Source organism: Gymnogyps californianus, chromosome 4, assembly GCF_018139145.2.
Source record: "Gymnogyps californianus isolate 813 chromosome 4, ASM1813914v2, whole genome shotgun sequence".
NCBI classification, from domain to species: domain Eukaryota; kingdom Metazoa; phylum Chordata; class Aves; order Accipitriformes; family Cathartidae; genus Gymnogyps; species Gymnogyps californianus.
This window is the reverse complement of record NC_059474.1, coordinates 81,506,058-81,531,762: the sequence shown is the minus strand read 5'-3', so window position 1 is coordinate 81,531,762 and position 25,705 is coordinate 81,506,058. Positions and strand designations below refer to the sequence as shown.

Below are 25,705 nucleotides of genomic sequence, written 5' to 3'. Positions count from 1 at the left end.
CATTATTTTAAATGCTAATTATTTATGGACTTTAATGCATTTTATGGTCTGCAACGCTAAACATACAATAACTGCTCTTACAGCATCTTGTACAACAGGCTGAGCATATGAAATACGGTAAGGCAGCTACAGAAATGTGCGAACTACCCAAAACATTTCTCAATATGGACCTATAAATACAAGGTATGTGCAAAATCTATTAACAAAGTACAGCATAAATGGTGTACAATCAGGTCCTCAGGAAGGGCAGTTAAGAACTAACCAAAAGACAAATCACGAAAGCAAACACTCATCTTTTCAAACCGCAAATTCGGCTCCTAAGAAACTGCATCTGTCTCTCTGACTTTTTAATTCAAACAGACACTACACATTTTCCAATGCAAAAATCACAATTAATTGGGAAATTAAAACACAAGCACAATGTCAGCAGAAATCACAAATTTATTAATCCTTAAATATATCAATCATTTACCATTATGGCAAGAAATATGTACACTGTGTCCCATGGTAAACTGCAGTGTTCCAAAATGACAGAAGAGAAGTGTTTAATTCAATTGTGGTGGAGAGAACAAATCACAATTTCCTCACGTCTTGGTGTGGAAGACAAACTTGGTCTACAGTAATACGTCAACACCACATGCTATGTTAGAAGTATAAAAAAAACACCCTACACCTAATTTGTTAATTTTAAATACAGTTATGCCACTTATAGCCGCTTCACAAAAAAAAGTAAAGAAATTAATGAGAAAAAAAATGAGGCCATTACTTTTTTCACAGATCCCATTGGCAGGTTAATATGGCTCAACACATTTATTGTAGATGCTTATTTTAAATATATATTGTTTAAAATCATGTAGTAATTATCAGAGAAGCTTAAATCCATCTACCATACATCCACTAGTAACAACATCAAGATGTTTAAGAACTGCTTTTGATCAGTAATCAACACAGAAAGGTGAAATGATACAAATTAGGAAGCTTTCTCATTTTAAAAACTTCAGGCTGTTGAGTTGTAAATTTTTAACCGCTAAAAAGGACATTGATTGAGATATCATGCACTATACAGCGCTGCAGAAAACAGTTAGCCCTGCTGGTAACAGAACAATTAACAAACAAAAAGAAAGAAATAACCGATCCCTGTATTTTTCTATTAAAAATGGAAGGGAATAAACCTAAATGCTTGCACGGATGTATTTTCACAGCAACATAAGGGAAGCAAAAATAGTCCCTGTTACAAAGTTTGTGTTCTGAACTGACACAGAGACCATTCCCCGCACAGCATACAGGCGTTCGCAGCAACGGATCAGGGGCCAAAACAAGTTGGTAATGCTGCAAAGATTGTTGTCCTTGATACTGTACGCTGCGTGAGGATTTTAAGAAACCAAGAGCAGATTGAGGGAGAAGAGGAGGGAGAAATAAATCTGTGGTAAAGTGTTAGAGTTTCACTAGAAAACTGGTGTATCCATAATACATTTCCAGAGAAGCGACAGCAGCAGTGTAAAGTAAGTACACTCTTCATACTAAGCTTTTAAGGCCTAATATTTCTCGAGTATATTAACCACACAACTGGTCTATAGCTTAACCAAAATTTTATATTTTTTAAAGCCTCCTTAAAAAATTTACAGTACACCCTAAAAGCAATAAAAATCTGTCTTTCTCTATTCTTCCATTTTAATCCTCAAAAACTGCCCCTCAATCATCACTTAGTTCCTTACAATTTTTAATTTTGCTTAATCACCCAATAGAAATTTTCAATTAGCATAGTAAGAAAGCAAAGGTAAAGACTCAAAAGAAAAAAAGAAGCTGCTGGCTCACCAGAACACTGACAGTTAATTCTGAAGTGTCTAAGCCAGCAAATGATGAGATTTTTCCAGTTTACATAGACTAATAAACTAAGAAGGCTTCAGCTGGTACAAAGCCAAGATATTATCACTTCCACATTTATCAGTGATTTCGTCCATCTACACGCTGTAATAAAAATCTGTTTTACAGTAATGGAGCTGCCAGCGGAAATCCTAACCATTCCTACCAGAACCAAAGCAAAATCCTGGGACTCAGGGGAAAAGGAGGAGTCAAAAAACAGTTCTTAAAAAAAGAGGGTAAAATGTACTTTTTTTTTCTTTTTTTTTTTTAATAAACAGGATAGTTTTTAAAGTTGTCTGTCAAAACTTGGCATAAATGGAGAAAGTGACAAATGTATTCTCTATCTACTGCTGTCCATCAAATATATTTTTTGTCTTTTATGCCTTGTTATTCTCTATTTGCATGGAACATTACCTTCATTGAAATGTTAACAGTGTACAGATGGGATATACAGCAACATGGTGCATCACAAATGTGTTACATGAAGAACCTTCACAACTTCATGCACTCAGAAACATGCATGAAGAGAACGGGATGGCCAGGATGGTAATCAACCAGGTGCGTTGGGTACAGAAAATGCAAGAGCGGCACCGCTGATATTTTTAGCTAGGAGGAAGGAGAAAAAAAAAAAGACAGATTGCCATTACTGAAGTAACATCACCACCAGATAACAATACATGCTCAAGTGTTAGCCAATACTATTAAAAAAATCTTCTCAAGATCATTTAACACAATATTGTGAAGAAAACCAAGGGAAAAAAAAAACCAACCCAAACACTCAGGCAAAGCATTCTTTTATTTTTCAAACCACTTCAGACACTTTCCATCTTTACAACATGCCAGAGAAGCTGTTAAAAGAAAAAAGGAAACTGAGGCAGGAAGCCAAAGTGCCTTAACCAATTGCTTAAAGGAGGGAGGGCAGAATTCAGATGTGAATCTCTGAGTTTAACTTACTTTCTCAGCATGTACATTACAGACACTGCCACGGACTGAGATTCTCATACAAAAATTGAGCCAAGTAACAAGGAAGAATCAGATGTCAATTACATGCAAGACATGCTAGAGCCATATGCAAAGAGAAAACGAAAGAAAAGGAATGTGTAAGCAAGTAGTTAACTAACTCAGCTTATTAATATCATTTGTATTACCGTAGCATCTAGGGGCCGAAGTCATGACTGGGATCCCGCTGTGCTAGGCACTGTACAAACACAGAACAAACTCTTTACTTAAGTCTTCCTGCTGTTTGGTATTTAACTTACAAAAGTATAAGAAGGTGTAAGGTGTGATAAGTGAGGGAATATAAGCCTGGGAGCCTCAGGTCTGAATTTAGGTTTGGGAGTCAGTTTTAGGTCTAATAGCCCTTTCACTGCCCGTATCATGCAGGTCTGCTCTCTGTGTACATGCAGACAGAGTTCTGCAGAAACACATTAGCACAATTTCTTAAGAACATGGAATACAGAGAAAAAATTCCTACCATCAGTCATATCACTCAGAGAGAAACAATAGACAAGACAGAAACCAAAGTTTGTCTTGTCTGACTCGCAGCAAAAACTACAAATAACTTTTAGTTATAAACTACATATACATTTGTGCTCATATTCTTTTCCAAATAAATTATCTGCCATAAGGAAGCATTTCCATATACCTACAGCTACCAAAGAGCTCAGTTCTGTCCTTAAATTTATGCACACTCCTTACTGTAGTCCTGAAAACAAATAAACTACTATGCTTGCAGCAACTGATTTGACATAATCTAGGATACTACATTTGCAAAAGCAGATTACAGCTATAATTGCGTTTGCAAGTTTATTAGATTTGAAATTCTTCTTCAGACATTATGCGGAAGATACTTTTTTATTATGGAAGTGCCATTATTAAATACTGTGTATTGGTAATAATTAAATAAATAGCTGTACACTGTATAAATTTGAAATACAAGAAAAGAAAGGAAGGATAATCTAGAACAATATTTTAATTGAATTTCTTCTGTAGTTTTCCAAAATGGAGTTATTGGTACACTGCTGCTCTCACTGGGAAAAGTAAAGGTGAAGTTCAAGGCAGTCTAAAAGATGGTCAGGATGGGTTATAGAAGGCAAGTTCTAGCACGGCGCTACATGCGAATCTACCAGTTAAACCTGAGAAGATGGGGATTAAAGAAAGAATATGTAAAATAACTAAAAGAAAAATGACAATGCTTGGGCTGAAAGGGGAACTATCAGCCTAGAGGAGACTCACTAGTCTTTGCCAACGACCTGAGAACAAGCAGTAGGACTGATCTCATGTAGTATACTTACACTTAGGTGGAAGGCACTATAAATACAAAGGAAAACAGGAGTATTGTGCAAGAAGAACCAAATAACCTTGAGGGTTGGGTAATCCGGAAATGTTACATGTAATAATAGGAAGTACAAAGCTGCACGCTCAGCAAAAGTTTCTATATACTCATTGGTTGGAAATGATAGTTGAGGATAAATACGTGGCTGTCTTAGATGATCTGCTGATGTAATGTAGATGACCAAAGTGCAAAAATCATGCCAGAACATAGCAGGTGTGGCATTCTCAACAGGGAAAAGAAAGACATCGTGAAGTTAAATGAAGCCCTGACCACAGCTGTACACAGTATTTCAGAAGAACCCAAGCTAATGAAAAGACAAACCTCAAACCAGAAAGACCGTGAAGAGCTATTAAGGTAGCCAGGAAAATGGTGACCCTACCAAAAAAAGCCAACCAAGTTAGCATTGTTTATTTACCCTGCGAAAATAGAAGGTGGGAAGTGATCTAATCAGCCTCATATAAAACAGCTCATGCCTGCATACCTATCCCCAGTACAGGAGAACAACAATGAAATAAGAATAATCAAGGATACACTGAATATGACTAAAATTTAGACTGGAGAGTAAGGTATCTGACCATCAGACCAATGATATTTTAGAACAGTGATATGAGCAAGTCCAAAAAAACCCTCTGAATTCAAGATGAGGGTTCGGTAAGGGATTTATGTGATATTGTTGCCAGTGCTACATAGGGGCTACATATCTAGGGCTATATTGCAATCTCAGAGCTTCTCTCCTTAAGCCTTAGCCATGCTCTAAGGCTTTGAGCCGCTACTCCTCCTCTGTGACCTTTTCAGCTTGGATACCCTCTCACAATCCTGAAATCTCCTCTGTCTGACCCCATAGGCTCGGAACACCCACTGACAGACACAACCCCGCAGCCTCAAAAGAATTACCTCTCAGCTTCTCCTTCCATCCTTAGCAGTCCCAGAAATCCTTATCTTTATTAGAGAGCATGAGCAACTGTAAAGAACTGACCTTACACAAGTCCTAAATACTGGCACTGCTTCTGAGGGGCAAATCTCAGACCTGTACATACGACTGCGTTCTCTTGAGATGTGCAGTCTGAAGGGCCAGGAGTTGCTCTGTGGCAGCTAGTGCATGCCCTTTATATTCCAGAGAAACTACCTCTGGCGAGTGTTCATAGGAGCAGTACGTGTCACAGCACACAGCAGCCCATCACACACGTACATGTTACGTGAACTAAGTATTGAGGCTCCTGTTACAACACTGTACCTCAAAAAGAAGAAGCTGCAGAAGGTATTCAGTGTATCTCTATAAAGTATTACTGAAAGAATTATTACAGGAATTATTGGGCCAATTCCATAATCTTCCATGAAAATAGTAATATGATGGCTATTTTGTTGCCTTCTGGTTTTGCTGTCTGAGTGTCATAAATTACCTTTTCTCTTTAGGATTGTTTCCGATAAATACGGTTAACTTAAGAGAGAAATTGACCTCCCCCCCGCAACCCCTTCTCAAAAAACAGAGGGGGGAAAAAAACCCCCCAAAGCAAAAGATTAAATGATTCTCCAGTCCAATTCATGTCATTCTGCTATAAACACTTACTGTCCAGGGTGCACTGGGACAGGTGAACCTGTTTCACTTATGCTTCCTGGCTCTACACATACCCAGGCCAGATCCCTCACAAAATATTCCTTTATGAAAACATAAAAAATCTACTAACACTGCATTTCAAGAAAAGGTAACTACTCTCTCAATATTATCTGTTTAAACACCAGCAGTGCAGCTGGAATGTGAAAAACAAAGGATGACATGGTTCCTGCTCCCATTGGTTTCACATTTCTAACTAAAATACAATAGTTATCACTAGGTAATAGATTACTTTTTTCCTAAATAAAAAAAAAAAATTAAAAATTCATCCCCACTGAAGTTTAACACTTCATTCTATCATGCTCCTTACTTGATCAAGTATTATTTCATATGGGAGAATAGTGTTGCAAGAAGTAAAATATGGGACACGATGAAGTTTGAAGGATGAAATCTAAGCTCTTTATCATCCACGTCACGAAATTCAGCCACTATCCACATTAAGACACCTCACACAAACGTAATTACATCCTATACAGAGGGCTTGCACCTGAGCAAACCAAGGCCTATACCAGTGCTGCCTAATTTGGAAACAGCCTAACCTAAGCGAGAAGTCAGTGAGGTCGGGTTCTGAGGGACAGAGCAGCATTAGCGAAGGCTGCAAGCAGAAGAAAAGCAAAGGACTTGAACAGAACCTCTTGAAGAAGCCGTGACTCTTTATCTTGTTATTGCAACTAGGAGCGTGCTACAATTTACACTGCTGAAAATCTGGCTCAAGGAATTCAGGTTTGCGCACGTTGAGTCGTGGCACGACTCCGAGGGTATGAGAGGGCATGCAGAGATGCCCGAATGAACAAAAGAGAAAAATGATGACGGGAGAGATCTGAGGCTTACCCACATAGATGTCAGAACTATCAGACAGTGACTATTCAGCAGTTAAGCAAAGAGAGTGTGGGAAAAGAGGTAAGAATTCGACAGGTACTTCTATGACTTAATTTACAAAGTAAATACATAAACTGGTTCAAAATCAACTTGCAGGGAACATAACTAGGCCTGAGTAAGTAGAGGTGGCTGGAAATCACAACAAATATTACTCAAACTTCAGTTTTTCAGAACAGTGATACTTTTTTCCTTGAAACCTTCCAGTCAGCTCTAACAGCTCCATGTATCCTATTGCTTTCTATTTTTTCAGGTTTTCCTGAAACTCTATTTCAGGTTTTCCAATCCTATTTTGTGTGACTTGTATCAAGCCTTATCTACAATAAAACATTCTTCCGCTCTTTAAGCTGTCAGTTCAGGGACTGAGCTGGATCAGTGGGCATCACAGTTGAAAACAACAACAAAAGAAGCATTACTTTAAAAATATTTGCACCAATACTATATGCACACTACTGAATATAATACACACTGCATAAGTGATCACAAGAAATCACACTATCAAGAGGACGGTTTCATAGTTTTTAAGGCCAAGAGCAGCTATTAGTCTATCTGGTCTGACTTACACAGTTTAAGTTTGTGGTCTGAATTGTTTCTTACTTGATAGGTACTGTTGGTGACCCTGAACGGTGAAAATGAACATTCTGCCATTTCCCATCACGACGGTGCCAGACCCGCGTTTCCTCTGACTGCATAGTCTTTGGCATCCCACTTCCATCCATGTACTGGGTGAGCCGTATATATGCAATGCAAGCAGCATCGTCACCCACGAGGTGGACATGAGGATTGAGGATAATGGTGTGGATTGGCTTATTACTTTTGGATAAAGCTAGGAAACAAACACACACAGACAGAGGATAAATTTTCTCTATGTAAGCCAAAATAACTCATCTCGCCCCATTTCACAAAACAAAAATCTCAAGCTTAGCAGATACAAAGTAATAATTATTGTTTACTGATAATCACGACTGACAACTAGCTCAAGTACATCGTAGAAATGAGCACAGTCACAGCAATGTTTTCCCCTTTCCTATAAGGAAACCAATCAAATGTTTAATAGTACATATTATTTAATCCATCTACATACATGGATTAAATAAAGTGGGGCCACCATCTTGAGTTTACCAATTGCATTTTCCCAATACTTCAGTCTCACTGCTGTGTCTAATGTCTAATGACATTTGTACTTAATATTTTCAGTTAAAATAATTCAGCTTTTAACTCGCTCTTGTGACATATTTTATTAAGTGTTGATATCTATGAAAACTAAAAAGCAGCAGTAATGAAAGGAAACATTTTAAGGAAAAATATGGAAAATGCTGTTTTGGAGATGGGAGAGAATTTAGGAATACGATAATCCCATTTTATGCTCATACATTTCTCAGAAATTACTGGATAAGCGGATATCTTCATTTACAATATTTTACTTCCTTTTGAGTCAAGTCTGCTCTAAAACGGTTACCTACATTACATGATCCTCCAAAACTTTATTAAATCCACTCTATGGGTAATTTTTCTTTCTTATAGCTGACATGATTGTAACATATGTATGTATATATTGATGTTTTCGTATATACACCCACCCCACCCCAATACAAAAAAGACAGCTGATCAGATCCTCAGCAGCACAGACTGAGTGACTACAATGTCCTCCCCCATACATCACATACTCACTGGAAGTGCTGACTGTTAGTTGCAATGACTGTAATCACACGATTTAGTGACCTTTCTTTTAAGTATACTCACAGCATGATTTTCTCTTTTCCCCCAATAGAAAAAAAATGTACGAGAATTACTTATCTATGGTTTGGTTGTTTTTTCTTTTATACATCTTGACTTTCTCTTTCCAAATACCTGAAACTTTCCTCCGCTATCCAAGGTGCCCTATGATGTGTGAATGAGCGCAGCAGAAACAGACAGAAAAACATATAGCAGAACTCCCTTCCCCTGCCCAAATCAATTAACTCCCAAACCAAAATGCTAATTAGACCAGAGAAACACAATCACAAGGAACAGATGAAGATTCACAGAGATGAAAAAGGAATGTTTACCATTTTCAAAGTAAAACCGGTGAAAGTCCATCCCTTCTACTAGATTACCCAAAGCTTCAGGTTCAAAAGATGTAAGGCCTGGATCACAGATTTTTCTGTGGAAAAAAGGAAGTTCTGTAAGAAACACATGCAGTTATGTAACACAATTTGGGAGAGATTACTTTTTAAATGTTTCCTTCATTCCCATCGGACATGTTACTTACCTGTGCCATCACACTGGAAAAGAACAGAACTTAAATGGGGAGAAGTAATGGAGTTCTGGTTTCACCTAAATTAGTAAATTTGGCGGCTTACTTTAGGTGGACTGGATTTCATATAAATCATCTTTTGACCAAAAAAAAACCTGCCAAAGAAGGCCCCACAAGTCAATGGTATTACAAGTAGGAATTTTTACTTGTGACTCTGAAGTACACATGGGATTCTAGCTAATATCAATCTCTACACACAATAAAAAATTTCTGTTAAAAGAGGCTTCTACTGTGTTTTCTGGATTCTAAATCACAAACATGACTTTACTTTCGTACACCAAGATAGATCTCTGCATATTTTGCATCAGGATTATGATCCTGTCTTGGCAGAGTAGTACATTGGATTTACACTAGCAGCTCCTCCAAAATTGGCAACCAGGCTCCTGTAAAGCCAAGGCAAAGCAGCAATGAACATGTCTTGTGTTTCTTGGGAGCATCTGAGAATGAACTTCAACAATACAGAAATACAAACACACACACTCTCATATATAAATATGCATATTTACATATACAGTGTCAAATACATCAACTCTCCTCACTCCCTCCGAAATGAGAAACTTACGTGTAAGCTTCAAAGTCCCCATTGTTGATAGCTTCAATCAGCTGCTCAGTAACCTTGATAATCTCCTGCTTACGAGCTAGAGAGAGATACAAATACAACTCTTAAAATGGAAGGCAAAGTGGAAGGTGACAGCAGAAAGGCTGTCAGAAGAACAGCCGTAACAAAGGTATTCTGTCATTCCTCAGCTGGCGCAACGGCCGTTTTTCTTCCTTTTCTATGACCAAAGGACACGATATTATATTGCTGCTTTACACTGTTTTGGGTTCAGTGTACTCCTGTATTCATGAGGAAATTAAACGCATATCAAGATCAATCCACTTTCTTTTCATGCTTCTAATCTTCTTTCCTTCACTGAAGGTTCTGCTGTTTAAAAAGCAAAACAAAACCAAAACCAAACCCCAACTCTTAAATTCAAATTAAAGGAAACTGATTACTGTTTTACAAGCGATGCTCTAATGTTTCATATACACATGGGGCCTTTACCATTTAAGTGTCTAATGCCGATTTTCAGGAATCTTTGTAACACCTGGTGTTCACTTTGGCCAAATGTGTACATTTAAGTAAAGAGGAATTTAGGCCCTAAGCCTATAATCTAGATCATCTGGTGCAAAGCTCACAGATTACATATAATGCATACACATCCACATAGGTCTAATTACAACACAGTGTGTGTCAGCTCTGACTTCGGCGATTGTGCCCATCTTTTGCTTGTAAAATGCTTAACGCATCTATATTGCAACAAACCTCAATTAGATCATTCGGTGATATTGCAGTACATTTACTACTACTAATAAATGCTAAATAGTAACAGACAAATAATATATCAAAACCAACAAGCAGAATATGTATTTCTAGGAAGAATATTCAAACTCAAGCAGTGTTTGCATATGCTTCAAAGGCAAAAGTACATGAAACAGTTTCTCCTTTATCTATCAGTCAAGAAATAAGCTCACAGTTCAGGATTTGTTAATGTTGATAGGAGTTACACTAAAACTTTGCAGACTAAACAAATTCCTGCACAGTGGTATGGTTATTACTAATACCAGTTACTCTAGGAGGGCAAAGTTTAAGAGACTTTATCAAGATGGAAAATCTTACTGACTTAATTTGAAAACTGAGTTCTACTTTTAAAAACTTGTTTTTTGAGGAACAGACGTTTATATTTTTGTGCTGTACGTTTCTTATTTGGTAAAGTTCAACCCTATACCAATGAAGTCCAACCAGAGTGGCACTGATCTCAAATACAGATTTTTGTGGGTTTAATGCTGAACGGGTAAGGGAGAGAGATTTTACCAGTACATTTGCAAGGATTTAACTTACATTCAGCTCCTTATTAAACCTCAGAAAATCAATTCAGAAGACCAAGCTTGAAATAAAAAGACATGCAAGCAACCTGGCTGTAGTAGCTCTCTTGTGCAAGCAACAGTTGTAATTCTCCTGCACACTCCTACACGTGGACTAGACTATTAACACACACACACACACACACACACACAAATATGCTTGGAATGTTAAAATCAAAGTACTGAGAGAGCTCACATTCTTCTTCAAAAAGAAAATGTTGGGGAGCATAGGCGGAATGTAAGTCTCCAATGCTGAAGTGCAAAGTACTGGTATCATGGTGTTAAACAATCTTTCAATTTCTTTTATGGTCCACCATCTCTTTTAGTAAGTGCACACCTAATATATTCAGATAAAAAGCACCAAAAAGAAACCAGCAAGGAAAGAAGTGATGGAGAAAAAAGTGGATATAAAGGTCTAGCAAGGCTTTCTGTGAGTAGCTCTGGACTACTAGATAGTATGATGGGTAAGAATATTTCAAGTATCAATTGCTTTATTTTTCACAAAGATTGTGGAAAGAACAAAGAATTTTAATGCAGAGATGTTTTGACTGCAGATCAGCAATGGCTCCATTTTCATATGTTTAAACAACATAGACCAAACTGTGGACGTTGTATGGCATTGTCAGCACAAGCCAAGTGGTAGGATGGTCGAGTAAGAAACAATGGTGCAGTGTTAGAAAAGGCTGGCAAAAAGAAATCCAGAATATGCAGACCTCATGCAGTGAGGAAATCACAAGTTTTGCATGCTACATCTCATATACATATAACTAAACTAACGGATTTGATTAAATAACGTGGTAACACATTCCAATCAGAGACTAGGAAATTACAGACTATTAAATCAGACAGTGGAAAATGAGGTAAAAATCTCTGATGAGCTGCTACAAAATCATGAGATCATGTTATTGGATAACTGTTAATGTAAGCAATGAAAATGTCTACAAAGGTACTGTAGTTTCCACATGCAAGAGACATAAAACCACACGGACACGTAATTTTACTTTCACTTGGCTAGAGACAATTGGCAATATTCCCTTCTTCAGTCATTTCTTTTCAAAGTTTTACCATGAGAAGCCCACAGTTAACTTACATGTTATACATACTCTGACAGGGAACAGCAAACAACAGTGAATATCTGAATATATTCTATTACACAACATGCTGTGATCCAAGCCCAGGGGCTTATTAAGATGTTTTGTTTTGAAGGAATGGTGTGCAACAGCTCAATTTAGTTGGATGGTAACCTGACTCATTGGCATCTGTTCGTGCCTTCAACAGTATGAGTTAAAGGAATGTGAATGACAGAAGTTTCTGTGAATCTTGGAGATTTTGAGACTTGATTTCAATCTGAATGAGAATGGAAATTTTTGCTAACATACATTTAAAAAAATTGGTTTGGGTCAGTCAAAATGTTACACTTCAATCATACCTTTGATGTTGTACTACATTACAAGTTATAATTCAACATCAACCCCAGAAGGGAGAAATTGAACCGTATTGCCAAATTGTTCTTTTTCCTGTTTTTTCTTCCAAAATGAATTTGCAGTGGAACACATGTTTTCATGAAGCTTTCTGATAGGAGCCACCTCATACTACAGAAGACGGTTCCAGCAAAGTTTCTCTGGGCAGTACTAACATCTAGTAGAGCTGTGTCTGCTGACCTGTCCATGGAATATAAAACACACCCATGAGGAAGCTCTACAGGCCAGCAAAGTAAGTAAAGGAGATTAAGGCAGTATCACTGGCTCAAATCAATCACCGTCCAACTCCAGCACTAGCATCAGTTCTTCCAGTACTTGCGGAAAGACTTTGCAGTTCACAATGTGGACTGTCAGGAACAAAGATGTTGCCAAATCATCTGCCTTCCAACTCATTTCTCAGTTTTTCTACAAAATTACAAGCACCACATGAAACTGTATATGAAAGCAACTACACTACTCTTCCATTTCAGCAACACACAAATAATTACACACATAACAGAAAATTAGATTTCTTCCTATTTAGTGATCTGATATGCAATCTCATTGGCAGAAAGTGACTAAGAGCCAAAGACAGAGGTGGCACATAATTTAGAAGTTGGAGTTCCAGAAATTAGTTATCCTGTGTGCAAACTCCCACCTCGTTCTCAGCCCTTACTCATTTGAGAGCAAGAGCGAACATTACGAGAAAAAGACGGTCAAGAACAAGGCAGTATGAAATATTCAGTAACATCAGATATCAAAGAATAATTAAAAACCTCAGTAGCCACTGTGATTTTATACAAACCTCCTATTGATTGTTTTTGGGGATCTTTTTTATCTTAGCATTTTATACTTTCTGTGTAGGTATGCGTGTGGGTGCAGGGAGACAGAGTACAAATATAGACCAAAAGTATTTCAGCCTATAAATACATTGTCTAGGAAGCAGAGGTTTAGCCTGGGAGGAAGGAAGAGAAAGGAGATAGGGAAGAACTGGAATACAACAAGCAGAAAATTGGAAGTAGACTGGAAAGCAGCGAGAAGGAAAATGCAGCCATGACTTGGTGGCAATGTCAAATTAAGTCAAATACTTGCGCTCTTCCTTAGCGCAAAGGAAGAAATAGGGAGGGCACTGAAGATGAACTAAGGTGAAATGGATATTGGTAGGAACAAGGTCCTGCTATTGCAGACAACATCTCACAGAAATAATTGGTGCTTATTAAAGTGGTAAGAAAATTACCAAATTTTCATTATAAATTTGATGGACTCTACATGACATACGCTCTTCCAAACATCCAATTTCTTTTTCCATCTAAACACACATTACAAACTACACAAGGACAACAAGTGAACACACAAGGCATTAGGGAAAAGGCATCTGGTCAGTTCCCATCTGCCAGATAACTGTCACTTACAATCACCATTTTCATTTGATTTTTTTTTTTTTTGATCCAATAATAAACTTTGCTTGTATTGAATTCTAGGAGAATTACGCTGTTTGATGTACAGTGGCAATTTTATGCTACTAAACTTTTTATTTGATGTGCAGTAAGAACTTTCTAAATAATGTACTTCAGCTGTGGTTAAAGCTGGCCAGAGATCCGTATGTTCTCTCACAGTGCGATGAGATGATCGGACTGAATTAAAACGCACAGTTTCTTATGAGCTATGTGTATTACGGCTGTCTTATGCTCTCCCTTTAAAATATCATCACATGTTCAGAATGCAAGGACTACATCTAGTCTTATGTCAGGTAAGAGTTTGTCTGATAAATGACAGAAATACAATAAGTACAGACAAGTGAGTTTGTTCTCTCAACTCCCCTCCCTTACAGTCAATGGAGAGAAATAAGTACTCTGAGGGCACGATTCATCATATCCTAAAATAGATATTTAAGACAAGTGTGACTCATCTGACCTATTTGTGTTGACTAAAGGGAGTCTAGACAACTAGCTCAAATATAGATATCTACATTGTGGAGGATGTCTAAATCTGGGGAGACAAATCCTACCCATTGTGCTATCATTTTAGAACAGTACAGTCCTCATGAAGGTGACATTGGTCTGCTAAAACTGAATGGCACAGTATGGGGGAACCTAGCTTTATTTCTAATCTGAATGTTGTCCCAACAAATAGCAATTAGATGGAAAGCATATAGCCACTAATGTTATTTCTGTACTCTGAAAATAACCAAAGTTTGAAAAGAAAGAGGAAGAGACTAGAAATTTTATCCTGTGTTGTATAATGAACTCTGGCTATGTGGATGTACCAGATGTCATTCAACTTTACAGCATGGACTGCTACCCCAGAAGCAAGGGAATGCAGCAAATGTCACAAAATGTTTTTCAAAACCATTCTCTTCACACCAATATTTGAAAATTCTCTGCTGACAGTTTCTCTTACAAATTTATTTAATTTGTAATAATCTCTAATTTATTCCACAAATATTCCAAGGAAGTAATTTCTGTGAAGAAAATAAAAGAAGGTGCTGCATGAATAAATGACTGATTGAATCTCAGATCTACATAAAAAGTACCTAGACCCTCAGATGACAAGGCATGCTCCAGGGGACTTCTCATTCAAGAAGGTGATCAAAATTTAGTGTACATAAGATCAGAGCTTATCTCCCACCCCACCGCTTAACCTTAAACTTTGATATGAACTAAGACATCTGAGTTGTCATCTTACATGTAAATCTCTTTCTTAGCGCCTGCTGATTCCAAAGACTCACTCTGATTCATCAAATTATGATATGGGTGGACGGTTTGCAGGATTTTTTTTAGGCTATCGATTGTCTTTCACCCTTCTGAAAACCTGTAAGCCTACTACCTGCCTAACAAAAAAAATTTAATTCATTAGATAAGTAGGCAAGTATCTGAAAAATTATCTCAGCACTTTTCTACTCTATACTGACAAAAAAGATCAAACAAAATGAATGCATCTCCTGTTTAAACCTTTATCATAATGTGACGTTAAGCAGTTTGTCATATGCCCTACATAGTTTCCTTTTATTTATATGAAATTAATTATTTCTAAAGATGCTCTCTCCTTGGAGCTACCATACAATTATACTAATATTTATACTGTGCGGCAAATGTTGGCAAATGTTTATTTTTTAATGACAAATCACCTACAGTCTCAGAACAAAGCTGTATCATGGTCACTGCACTTACAAGATACTGCACTATGGTTTCTCAACATGTTACATTAATCATGGAATCTGGCTGCTGTCTCAAGAAATTATGTTTGAAGTCTTAATAACCGAGACATTAACAAGCTTTGCCGCTATGCAGTTTTATTTAAACTGTGCTCCTACCTAATCACTCTACCGATTCAGAGAAATCTTCTCGTTGTCCACTAGTGTTTTACAATGGAAAATCAATGATAACCCTCAATTCTACATCTCTTTCCTTTTAAATAAGCTTTAAAAAGCAATGAGATGTGCTGAGATAATGATAACAACAACAATAATAATCCTCAAACAATAATTCTAAGAAATGTGGCATTTGCCAATTTTAGTCATAGGAAAACTGCGCTACCTTTAAAAACATATTCCTCAATACCTCAAGCACCTAGGGCTGGAATGGAGCTGTTTTATTCTTCAGGACTTACTTTAACTATATGATAATCCTTCCTCAACTCGTCTTTTCTCAACATGCCACATTTACATCATCTTTTTCCCATGGCTGTGACAGCAGATTAAAACCTATCAAGTTTACCAGCTAAGAAATTAGTATTTTTCTTGTTTATAATTACAATGTATATTGATAATTATAATAATTGCTATTTAACAACAGAGAGTGAACTCAGTTTCATACTACACAGAGCTAACACTGTAGACTATTTTGGTTCCCACCTTCTTACTGCTGTGCTGTCACGAAATAGCTGTCAGGTACGGGTATTCATCCAGCTCATCTTTGGAGCCCTTCTCACTTCCCAGACTTCTGACAAAGTCACGTGCCTCTGACCACCACCTCCCATCCTAAACTTTGTAGTCTGACTTCACTGTATAATTTTTTTCTTCTAAATTCTCAAATTTGCTCTTTGAAAACACTGACTTGAATTCTCCTGTGATGTAATTTAAAAATCATAATCACTTGAGCCTATATCATGGTCTCTGGCAAGCCCAGTGTCGTGGTTTAACCCCAGTCAGCAACTAAGCACCACACAGCCCCCCCCGCCCCCGCACCAGTGGGATGGGGAGGACGATCAGGGAAAAAAAAAAAAGTAAAACTCATGGGTTGAGATCAGAGCAGTTTAATAGCTACAGTAAAATATAATACTAACTAGTAATAATAAAAATATAATAATAGTAGTAATTGTAATGAAAAGGAATATAACAAAAAAAAGATAAATAAAACCTAAGAAAAGACAAGTGATGCACAATGCAATTGCTCACCACCCGCTGACTGATGCCCGAGCAGCGATCCACCTCTCCTGGCCAACTCCCCCCAGTTTATATACTGGGCATGACGTTCTATGGTATGGAATATCCCTTTGGCTAGTTCGGGTCAGCTGTCCTGGCCGTGCTCCCTCCCAGCTTCTTGTACACCTCCTTGCTGGCAGAGCATGGGAAACTGAAAAGTCCCCAACTTAGGATAAGCACTCCTTAGCAACAACTAAAACATCAGCGTGTTATCAATGTTATTCTCACACTAAGTCCAAAACACAGCCCTGTACCAGCTACTAAGAACAAAATTAACTCTATCCCAGCCGAAACCAGGACACCCAGTAACTCCATTGTAGTTTACCAAAAAAGTCTCAGCAGTATTAACTTTCACTGATTTTTCAACATTGCTCACTGCTAGTGAAAATTATTCATTACTATAGCTCTTTGTAGCAGTTATCTTTTTTCTGGTGAATGTAAATCTGCCAAATGTACACAACTCCAGTAGCCTCTTTATAGTAATATTGCAGAGACCTCTATAACCTGTATCAGTATTCTGAAACAGATCGTTAGAGCTATCCCAACAAAACTCCACTTCCAAGTGATGTTAGCACAAACACATCTTCCGTTAGCCACACCAGCAGTTTTTACCCTAATAGCTTATCATGTTCCTAATAATGTCTTCTCTCAGCACTTAAGTTCTTTTTACTTGTACTTGAATTAATCCTATTCTTGGTAGACAATAACTACTTTTGGTTTTCTGAATTTTCTCAGGCCACAGGACTGCTGATTCCTATTAAATGCACAGCTACAGAAAACACAGCATATCACGGCCATTTCTAAAATCATATTACACCAGAATTGCACATTTTTAAAACTAAGTTGAGGACAGGTGAGGTTATGGGGACTTTACAGTTTCTTTGGTCACTAAACTTAGTTATTGAACAAAATTAAATATTGCCATTATTGGGATGAAGTTATTTTGAGCATCAGAATACAAAAATACAAGCAAGTCTGGTGCATATTCAGAGACTAGGTTAACTTCTGCTGTTTTGCCTACTAGTGTTTTGGCAAATTCTAAATTTCTAATCTGTAAATCATTTAAACAAAACTGAGTTGGTAGGCTAACTACCAGATGTAGTAGTACCATCATGTCTCCACCAAGTAGCTTTACCAGAATAGTTTCACCTAATACTTTTCCTGCCTCATAGCAGACCATTGTTTACTTTGATCGTTGTTGCATTCCTTAAACTGAATTCTACCTGCACTTTTTAATAGGACTTTTGATAACTTTATTTTGTGGAACAAAGTGGCAAAGAAGTGTGCTTGTTTCTGAAGTCACAGAATGAACAGAATAAATACAAGCTTGTTCACTTTCTCAAAATGGCACTGTATATACATACTATGCCATTTCTGCACCACACTCTTTCAGGGAAACTAAAATAATCTACTTTATTCAAGGACAGTGGTATTACCCGAGGTGCGTCTGTTCCTAAATTTCGTAACAAAATTAGTAATGAACATCTACATTTAAACATTAACAGTCGTCTTAGCACTACTAACTACCCAATGAAGCAGGAAGTGTGAGGCTGCTAGCAGTCAAATCTGAAAACACTGGGTACATAACAGATTTTCTGGGGATATATACTGTGGATGGAATAAAAGCCTTACGGCATGTGTTACTGATGCGTTAGCTTTGAATATTATACAGGTCCATGTCTTTCCTATTAATTCCTCTCTTCTTTAAGGTTCTGTGCAGTTTGCGCTGTCAGTATTTGTAGTTCTAGTTTGACATATAGTCATCTATGTATTGATATATACTAACCTGCTCCTCCCTCGGAATGAAGCTACTCTTTCAACATTACCTGTCAACAGTCATGACCGGAGACAGCCCATCAGCTCGGGGACTGATTACCCTCTCACCTGCATTAGTTGCACTGACCACAAATTCCACTCAAATTTAAAATAAGGTTCCGGCCAATTACACACAGCCTGTGCTTCCAAGGGCCCCTCTGGATCTCACCTTTACTAGTGCAAATGCCCATTCTTAGTGCCAGTGCAACTACCCTAACACACACAGGATGGAGGATCAGGATCCAGCAAGCAGAACCTACATTCCTTGGAAGTCATTCCCCGTTTCAACTCCCAAGGTCCCTCCATTCTAAAGAATTTCTGAGTTAATTTATAAACAAGAAATGCATCTACCCAGGCCTTTTATGTTCTACCAGTATACAAGCTACTAACACAATGCCTTTTTCCTCTCCTATTTAGACTGCTCAAACATAGTCTCCTCACCCTTAGGATTTCCTTTACAGTTAATTGGTCACTAATCATCACAGATCTCCTCCTAAGCAAAGCATGAAACTTTTCAGTTGTCACGAATCAATGTTGCAAGCTAGCTGTCAGAGCAGCTTTAAGGTTGGTTTATCAATGGTGATGCTAAAGAAGGTAACTTGACATACATAAACGTAACAGGTAATTAATCCGGAGACCCTATGCAGGATCCAAGCCAGAGGTGAGAGTGAAATCTATCTCTAAGTTGAAAACTACTGCAAAGATTACCTCTGCAAGATACATCTTTCTGAAACACATACCTATTTGTACTGCTGTTACAGCTGATGATAATATTTTTACAATTAATAAAACCTGGCCAAGAAATAAATATCTAAAAAAATATACTCCATACTTTCGTAAACCCTAAGAAAAGGTCACTCCTAGATCAGACAGATCACAGTATTGACCTTTTTTGTGCTACTGTCGGATGATGGGGAGGGAAGAGAAGGAGAGACAGAAGAGATCATCTGAACAGATGAGTCTCTCAACTTACAGAGTACAGAGGAAGGAGTGGAGTGGGAGAGCTCAGACTCGAGCGAATGACTCTCTGAGTTTGCATTTTTCGTGGACTTGCCCGCTGAATTGATGGAAAGAAACACAACATATGAACAAACAAAGATGAAGAGGTAGAGTGTGATCAGAATCCTCAGCAGGCACTGGCAGCAGGAGCGGCCGCTGGGGCACGGCAAGGGTGGTGACCAGTGAGATGAAGAAGCAATGGAAGAGGAGGAGTGGTGGGTGGAACATAACCTCTCCATGTCACCCTCCTTTGTGAGAGCTGTATGAGGGTCAAGTAGATGTGAAGGAAGGAAAAGAGAAGGCCAAAAGAAAAATAACAATAATTTAATTACAAGCAACAAGAACTTATAAAATCGTTGAGCGCACAAACAATGTTAACGACGTACTTTTGGGAGGCAGTGTGGGTGCCAAAGAACAGTTGTAAAGGTCGTAGCCATAAATGACTCTGTTCAGATGCCAGCGCACATTTACCCCTCTATCCAGTACTGAGATAGACATAGTTTTGAAAGGGCTTTTTAAAAAAATGTTCTTAGAAATTTGAAGGTTTTTCTTCAGGAAAGTATGTTCCAAACGGATTAGTTTAAATTGGTTTCTTTCTACTGTTAAATAAAATAAAAACAACAGGTATAAAATGAAATAAATTAGCAAAATATATCAAAATACATGCCTCCTGAATGGTTAATGTTTTGAAGCGATGTACCTTATGGATGTATTAAGTAGCACAGATTAGCCAGAATTTACCTAATCTGTAAGTGCCCTACAACTCAGCGATTTTTCCCATTGGGAATCATCATTCTTACTAGTGCTTTCATTAATTCATTTCCAGGGGCAAAAAAATACCATGAGAAATCTAGATTTCCTGACCACGATAAATTTAACAACTCAGCTTTATAGAAGTCTGTGTGCATTGCTGGCAAAAATAACGATGGTATTCTACAGCATTACTGAAAAAAACCATATCAATCTCATGTCAAAGAGATGCTGCCAAAGAGTTCCAGTCTCATTACTACAGGAAGGAGAAATCCCACAAGCAATCCCAGAAGAAGGCATTGCCTGTGGTTCAGTTTTCAGTATGTTCTTTCTGTCCACTCCTGTCCTTATATTTAGGAGGGATCACTGTCATGCAGATGAGCCCCTGATCAATGGTTAATGTCAGGAATTTATGTTAGCAAGGAACCTGAACTACAGCTTCAAGTAATTTCAGACTCAAATTCAAGAATTAGCTTATTCCTTGAATTATTAAAGCTCACTATTGTTTGCCAACCACTGTTTCTAGTAAAAGAAATATGTTCCAGTCCTAAAAGATGTAAATGCATACATAAGCAATACAAAGTTACAGACACTATTTTCAATAAATAACAAATGAAAAGTAACCCTGATTTTACTGTCTTCAAGTTAAAATACCTGCCTTCAAAAGTGAAAACAGGGTGAGATCCTGACATGAGAGAAAAATACTGTATGCATTCCCTGATAAACATGAGGTAAGAATCTGTTCCTAAAGACACATTTGTGATAGCTGATTTAAGACTTTTTTTTTTTTTTAATTGCTACCTTTCTTAATGAATCCTAACATTTGTAATACCTTGTACAGACATGCATATGCACACACACTCCCACAGGGCACACAAAAACACAACTGTGCTGGAGATGATATATCCCACACAGACTCATATGATCCACACAACTTTAAAGAGTCAAATCAATAAAAAATAAGAAAATCACTTGATGCAGAGCTGAATGTTTTAAATATGTGTGGGCTGGTAGTCTGTACAACGGAAGGAACCTTGTACCTGTTTGTGCAATCTATGCATGGTGTTAGAATAACAGGAAGAGGAATAAAGTGCATAGATTGCACACCTTTGCAAAGAAGAGTCATGCTCTGCGAGGTGTGGGTCATGCTGCAGTACTGTAAAACATATGCTAATACTACTTTCCAGTTACAGAGTGGCATCCCCCTTTCCCTTCTCCTTCGCAGGAAGGAGAGAGCCTCTTCCCATGTTGTACTCCATGCTGCGAAGAAAAGCAAAAAGATTTTTAAGGTCCTTTAGCAGCTAAGGTGGGAAACATTCCTTCTAGATCTCAAATTTGGTGACAAGCATCCTCTTGAGCATACACATAAGGACCCAGACAGTCAGTAATCTGAGATAATTCTCTCTGCTACCTCTGAAATTCATTCGTCTCTATCAGTATCTTATCTCCAGCTGCAGCCAGTAGCTGTTCCTGACAAGAGAACAGCTTTCTCACTGTTGCCCTAGAAAATCTACATCCAGAAGCCAAGTTTGGTGTAGCGAGAAAATATCTTTCCTAAGTGCCTTGCTAAAGCATGAAGCTTGAGCTTATAATAGCTGTCAGGGTTGCAGGACTGCCTATTCCCTGAATCATTCTACAAATTAGACCCTAGGGGTACTGTTAGCTTTAATTTATAATAAAACAATCTGAAAAGCAGCCTCTGGTGGAAAGACTGGAAGTGTGAGAGGAATACTAAAAAGTGAAAAACAAGCAAGCTTGCAAGCAATTAATAACAGCAAGATTATATTTGTTTTTTAAATAAACAGAAAATGAAATCCCTATCACTGGAATAAAATGTGCACCTGGTGTCTGGTGAACAGGGTAGTGGTACCGCCGTGTGTTAGCCCATGGACCTGATGCTGAAACAGCTGCATCAGTGTATGAGGTTATTGTGATCATCTCAGACGTCAGGAGTTCAAACTGTCATTCTTGGTGGGGAGAAAGCATCCCACCTGCCCACCAAAGCAGGTGAAGAGCAATACGACACTACTCTGCCTCCTCTTTTGCAAGCACAGTTAACATCTTTCAGCTCGTCCTTCTGCAGTCTCCAGAAAACACACAATGCAACACTTTCTCTGGAGTACAGCCTCAGCTCATCTTACTGGCTTATCCACTTTATGCACTTTGTATCACTATTACGTAGCAATGGGTCAGGAATCTACAAATAACAGAAAACTTCATCTGCTGAACATTTTACATCTGTCACTAAGCTACAGCAAAGAGAAGGACACAACCAGCATCTTGTCTTTCAGACCTGTGATTACTGCAAGATCCTCTTTTCTGTTTTGGGAATAAAGTACATCGTGGCCATCCACTCTGCTCTTAACTGTGATACTACAGAATCATCTAAAAGAATTAGGCAAAACTTTTTCATTGTTGTTTTTCTTATAATTGTACTCCTGAGATACAATTCTGTGCGCTAAGCTTCAGACAGAATTTTATAAAAATTCTACTGTTACAACATCATGTTAAATCATCACGCAGAGGCCCTATAATTAAATTATACATTTAATGAGGTTAGTTGCTAAACTACACATAATGGTTTGAAGGAAGAGATACAAAGTGTTACGAATAAAGGTAAATTACACTGTGTTTTCCTCTGCATCAGCTGCAGATACCTGTAATTGTTCTCCAAGCCATTACGTTGCATTAACTCAAACTGCTATCACTAGGTTGTTATTTAAAGTGAGCCGGTACTGGCTGTTAATGCACCCAAGACTTTGTTCAAGTGGAGGTGAAACGATTCACTGAAACTTTGAGAACAAAGCTCCAACATCAGTGACTTAATTAGAGCTAAATGCAGCTCATACAGTACTGTAAGTCACAATTTACAGCTGCATTGCTACTAGCAGTGGATAGAAAATCTCTCTCCACCGACGGAACACCATCTATGCGAAAGTAGAGAAAATTATTGCAGCTCAGCAGACTGCAGATATTAGCTCATACAGCAGCTGAGCTCCTCAGCCCCTCCAAAAGCAGTGCGAAGAGCACCGGCAGAAACAAGACGCTGGGCTCTGCCACAGGCTTGCTCTGCTCTCCTGTGCAAGCCTGAGCTAAGCTGCCATGACGTAAATGCCCGATGAATCTCATATGCAGCATAATATAAAATCTGCATTTTCAACACTGCGCTCCTTGGACAGCCGCTACCAGCAGACTGTGCTTTCATGTTTACACTATCAATTCATTACCCTGGCAATACTGATATTTTTATCAAACATGCATAGCACCTGTTCTACCAGTCACACACTAAGCTCTAGATATTTTTGATACATTTCTAACTACTTTATGTTTAAATGTCTTTGAATTCTAAAACGCTCCCATGCTCTTCAGAGGCCAGTGAAGCTCTTTAGCAGATTCAAGTCTGTATTTTAGGGCACAACTTTGCTAATACATGCTTTTAACAGTGACTTAGGCATTATACTACTTCCAACATAAAGCAAAGCCCATATTACAATGGTTCACTAAGAATTCTCTTTTCTTTTCCATTCTCCACATTTTATCTTTACTGTCACCTCTGGCTTGCATTTCACCTGTACATACAACATTGTTCTTTGAGGCTGAAAAACAACCTTTTCTGTGAATCAGAAATACACAAACCTAATACTCTTTTTTTTTTTAAAACCGTTTGTTTTAAAACACAATGTTATTAAAGTAAGTACAAGTAACATCATAGTATAATATTGAGAGGGGAAAAAATGGAAACAAAAACAGTATCTGTGAAGTTACAGAACTGATTTTATAAAAAAATTATTGATTTTAGTTTTTTAAAGAATAAAAGAAGATTAAAATAAGTGTATGGACAGAACAAAAGAGAAACATGAAAAAACACTGGCATCTGAACAGAATAAAAATTAAAACAGTGACATTTAAAAAAAAAAGCAAACCCAAAACACAAATGCATGCTAAAAGTACATAACTAAGTAAGAGTTACAAAGCACTGACTCACACATTTTTAATCTACTACTATTATCACTGGAACTAGTATCTTAGTTAATAAGCAGTAACTTTATATTCTTCATTCCAAAACATAATGGCAAACGGTGTTTTGGGAAATGAAAAGTCAAAGATAAGTCTGAAATGTCAGAAGTAACACAGAAGAGCATAAAAGTAATTTCTTTTAAACAAGGAAAAATTGTATTCTCTCTTAAGATTCATTAGGAGTTTCTGTGTTTAATGACCTACTGAAATACATTGACATAACTCATGTTACTGCTTCTCCAAATGTTTCAAGCTTAAAATCATACCTTTCACATCCTCATCTTCAATGGTTGTATTGGAACTCTCTGTTGATTCCTGTTGAGAAGTAAATATAAGTAGAATGTATAAAACAAGCCAAGCCTTATTTGCGTGCCTTTGAAAATTACAGTTAGTTACAGGTATCATGCAAAGCCTTGAAGCAGGGTGGGATGTAATTCACAAACAAATGGTCACACACTGATTAAGACACTTCCACCTGAAACCCATGTCAAACATTGCCATTCTCTACAGTAGGGAACATAAATACATTTCCTGCTGTCTAATGCTTTTACTTCACAGGAATGCAAAGGAAACTTTTTTTTCTTTAATATCCAACTGTGCAAAGCCCATCTGAAATGTTATATGAATTACCTCAGCCAAGTAGGAGAGCTTGCCATTTTAAGCTTAGTGATTAAACCAACTGTTCAAAATAAGTCATTCCTTTCCAACTTTTAAATATGCAGACTTCTGCATGCTGCAATTTACAACTGTTTTTCTGCTCGTATGACTTATGCAATGTATATTAAAAGAAAATCTCCCAGTGATTTTAAGGATATTAGATCAGATTCTGTCATTTTTATACTGTTCTTGCGATAAAAAAAATTTTTTGAAGGAGATGGAGAATTGATAAATACACGATAACGACTTTGACAAACTAAGGTATCTTTGTAGTAGTATTCTTCAAACAACCAGTCATGCAGAGGAATGACTCATCTATCAGTTTATACTTAAGCCACCACACTGTTAAAAAGGCAAGGATACTGTATCTCAGTCTTTCATGAATTACCAGAAACATGAAATATTACAGGCAAATTCAACAGGGCACTGTCAAATCTATTAGGTACACAGTTTTAGAAAGCCGGAAAGTTTTTAAAATTCATTTTTTTAATCTGTATACTTTCTTAAAAAGTAGAATCAATATAATTTCTTTTTTTAATTCACAGCTCAATAGCAAAAAGGATTAACTGGTCTATTTTTATCTGAGAGACAGAAGATAGGACTGGTATTGTAGTCAACTCTTAAAAGGATTTTACAATTAAATTATAAAAGGTAAATTTGACAGTGCCCTTTATTTACTGTGTCCTCACAAGGCTGA

General features: G+C 37.5%; 1 protein-coding gene across 15 annotated transcripts in view; it reads right to left on the bottom strand.

The window, feature by feature from the left end:
- Positions 1-423: 423 nt before the first annotated feature.
- CAMK2D (calcium/calmodulin dependent protein kinase II delta) overlaps positions 424-25,705 on the bottom strand; it is a 158,100-nt gene continuing 132,818 nt past the window's right edge. For 9 of the 15 annotated variants that reach the window (XM_050896377.1, XM_050896388.1, XM_050896382.1 and 6 more), the window contains 4 exons: positions 24,618-24,666; positions 9,545-9,620; positions 8,735-8,829; positions 7,280-7,512 (listed from right to left, as the gene is read on the bottom strand). In XM_050896377.1, coding sequence (XP_050752334.1) covers positions 7,280-7,512; positions 8,735-8,829; positions 9,545-9,620; positions 24,618-24,666 — 453 coding nt within the window. Of the gene's footprint in view, positions 2,470-3,011; positions 3,062-7,279; positions 7,513-8,734; positions 8,830-9,544; positions 9,621-19,558; positions 19,643-24,617; positions 24,667-25,705 lie in introns of those variants that run through there. The other 6 variants (XM_050896387.1, XM_050896380.1, XM_050896381.1 and 3 more) reach the window with 3 other exon arrangements.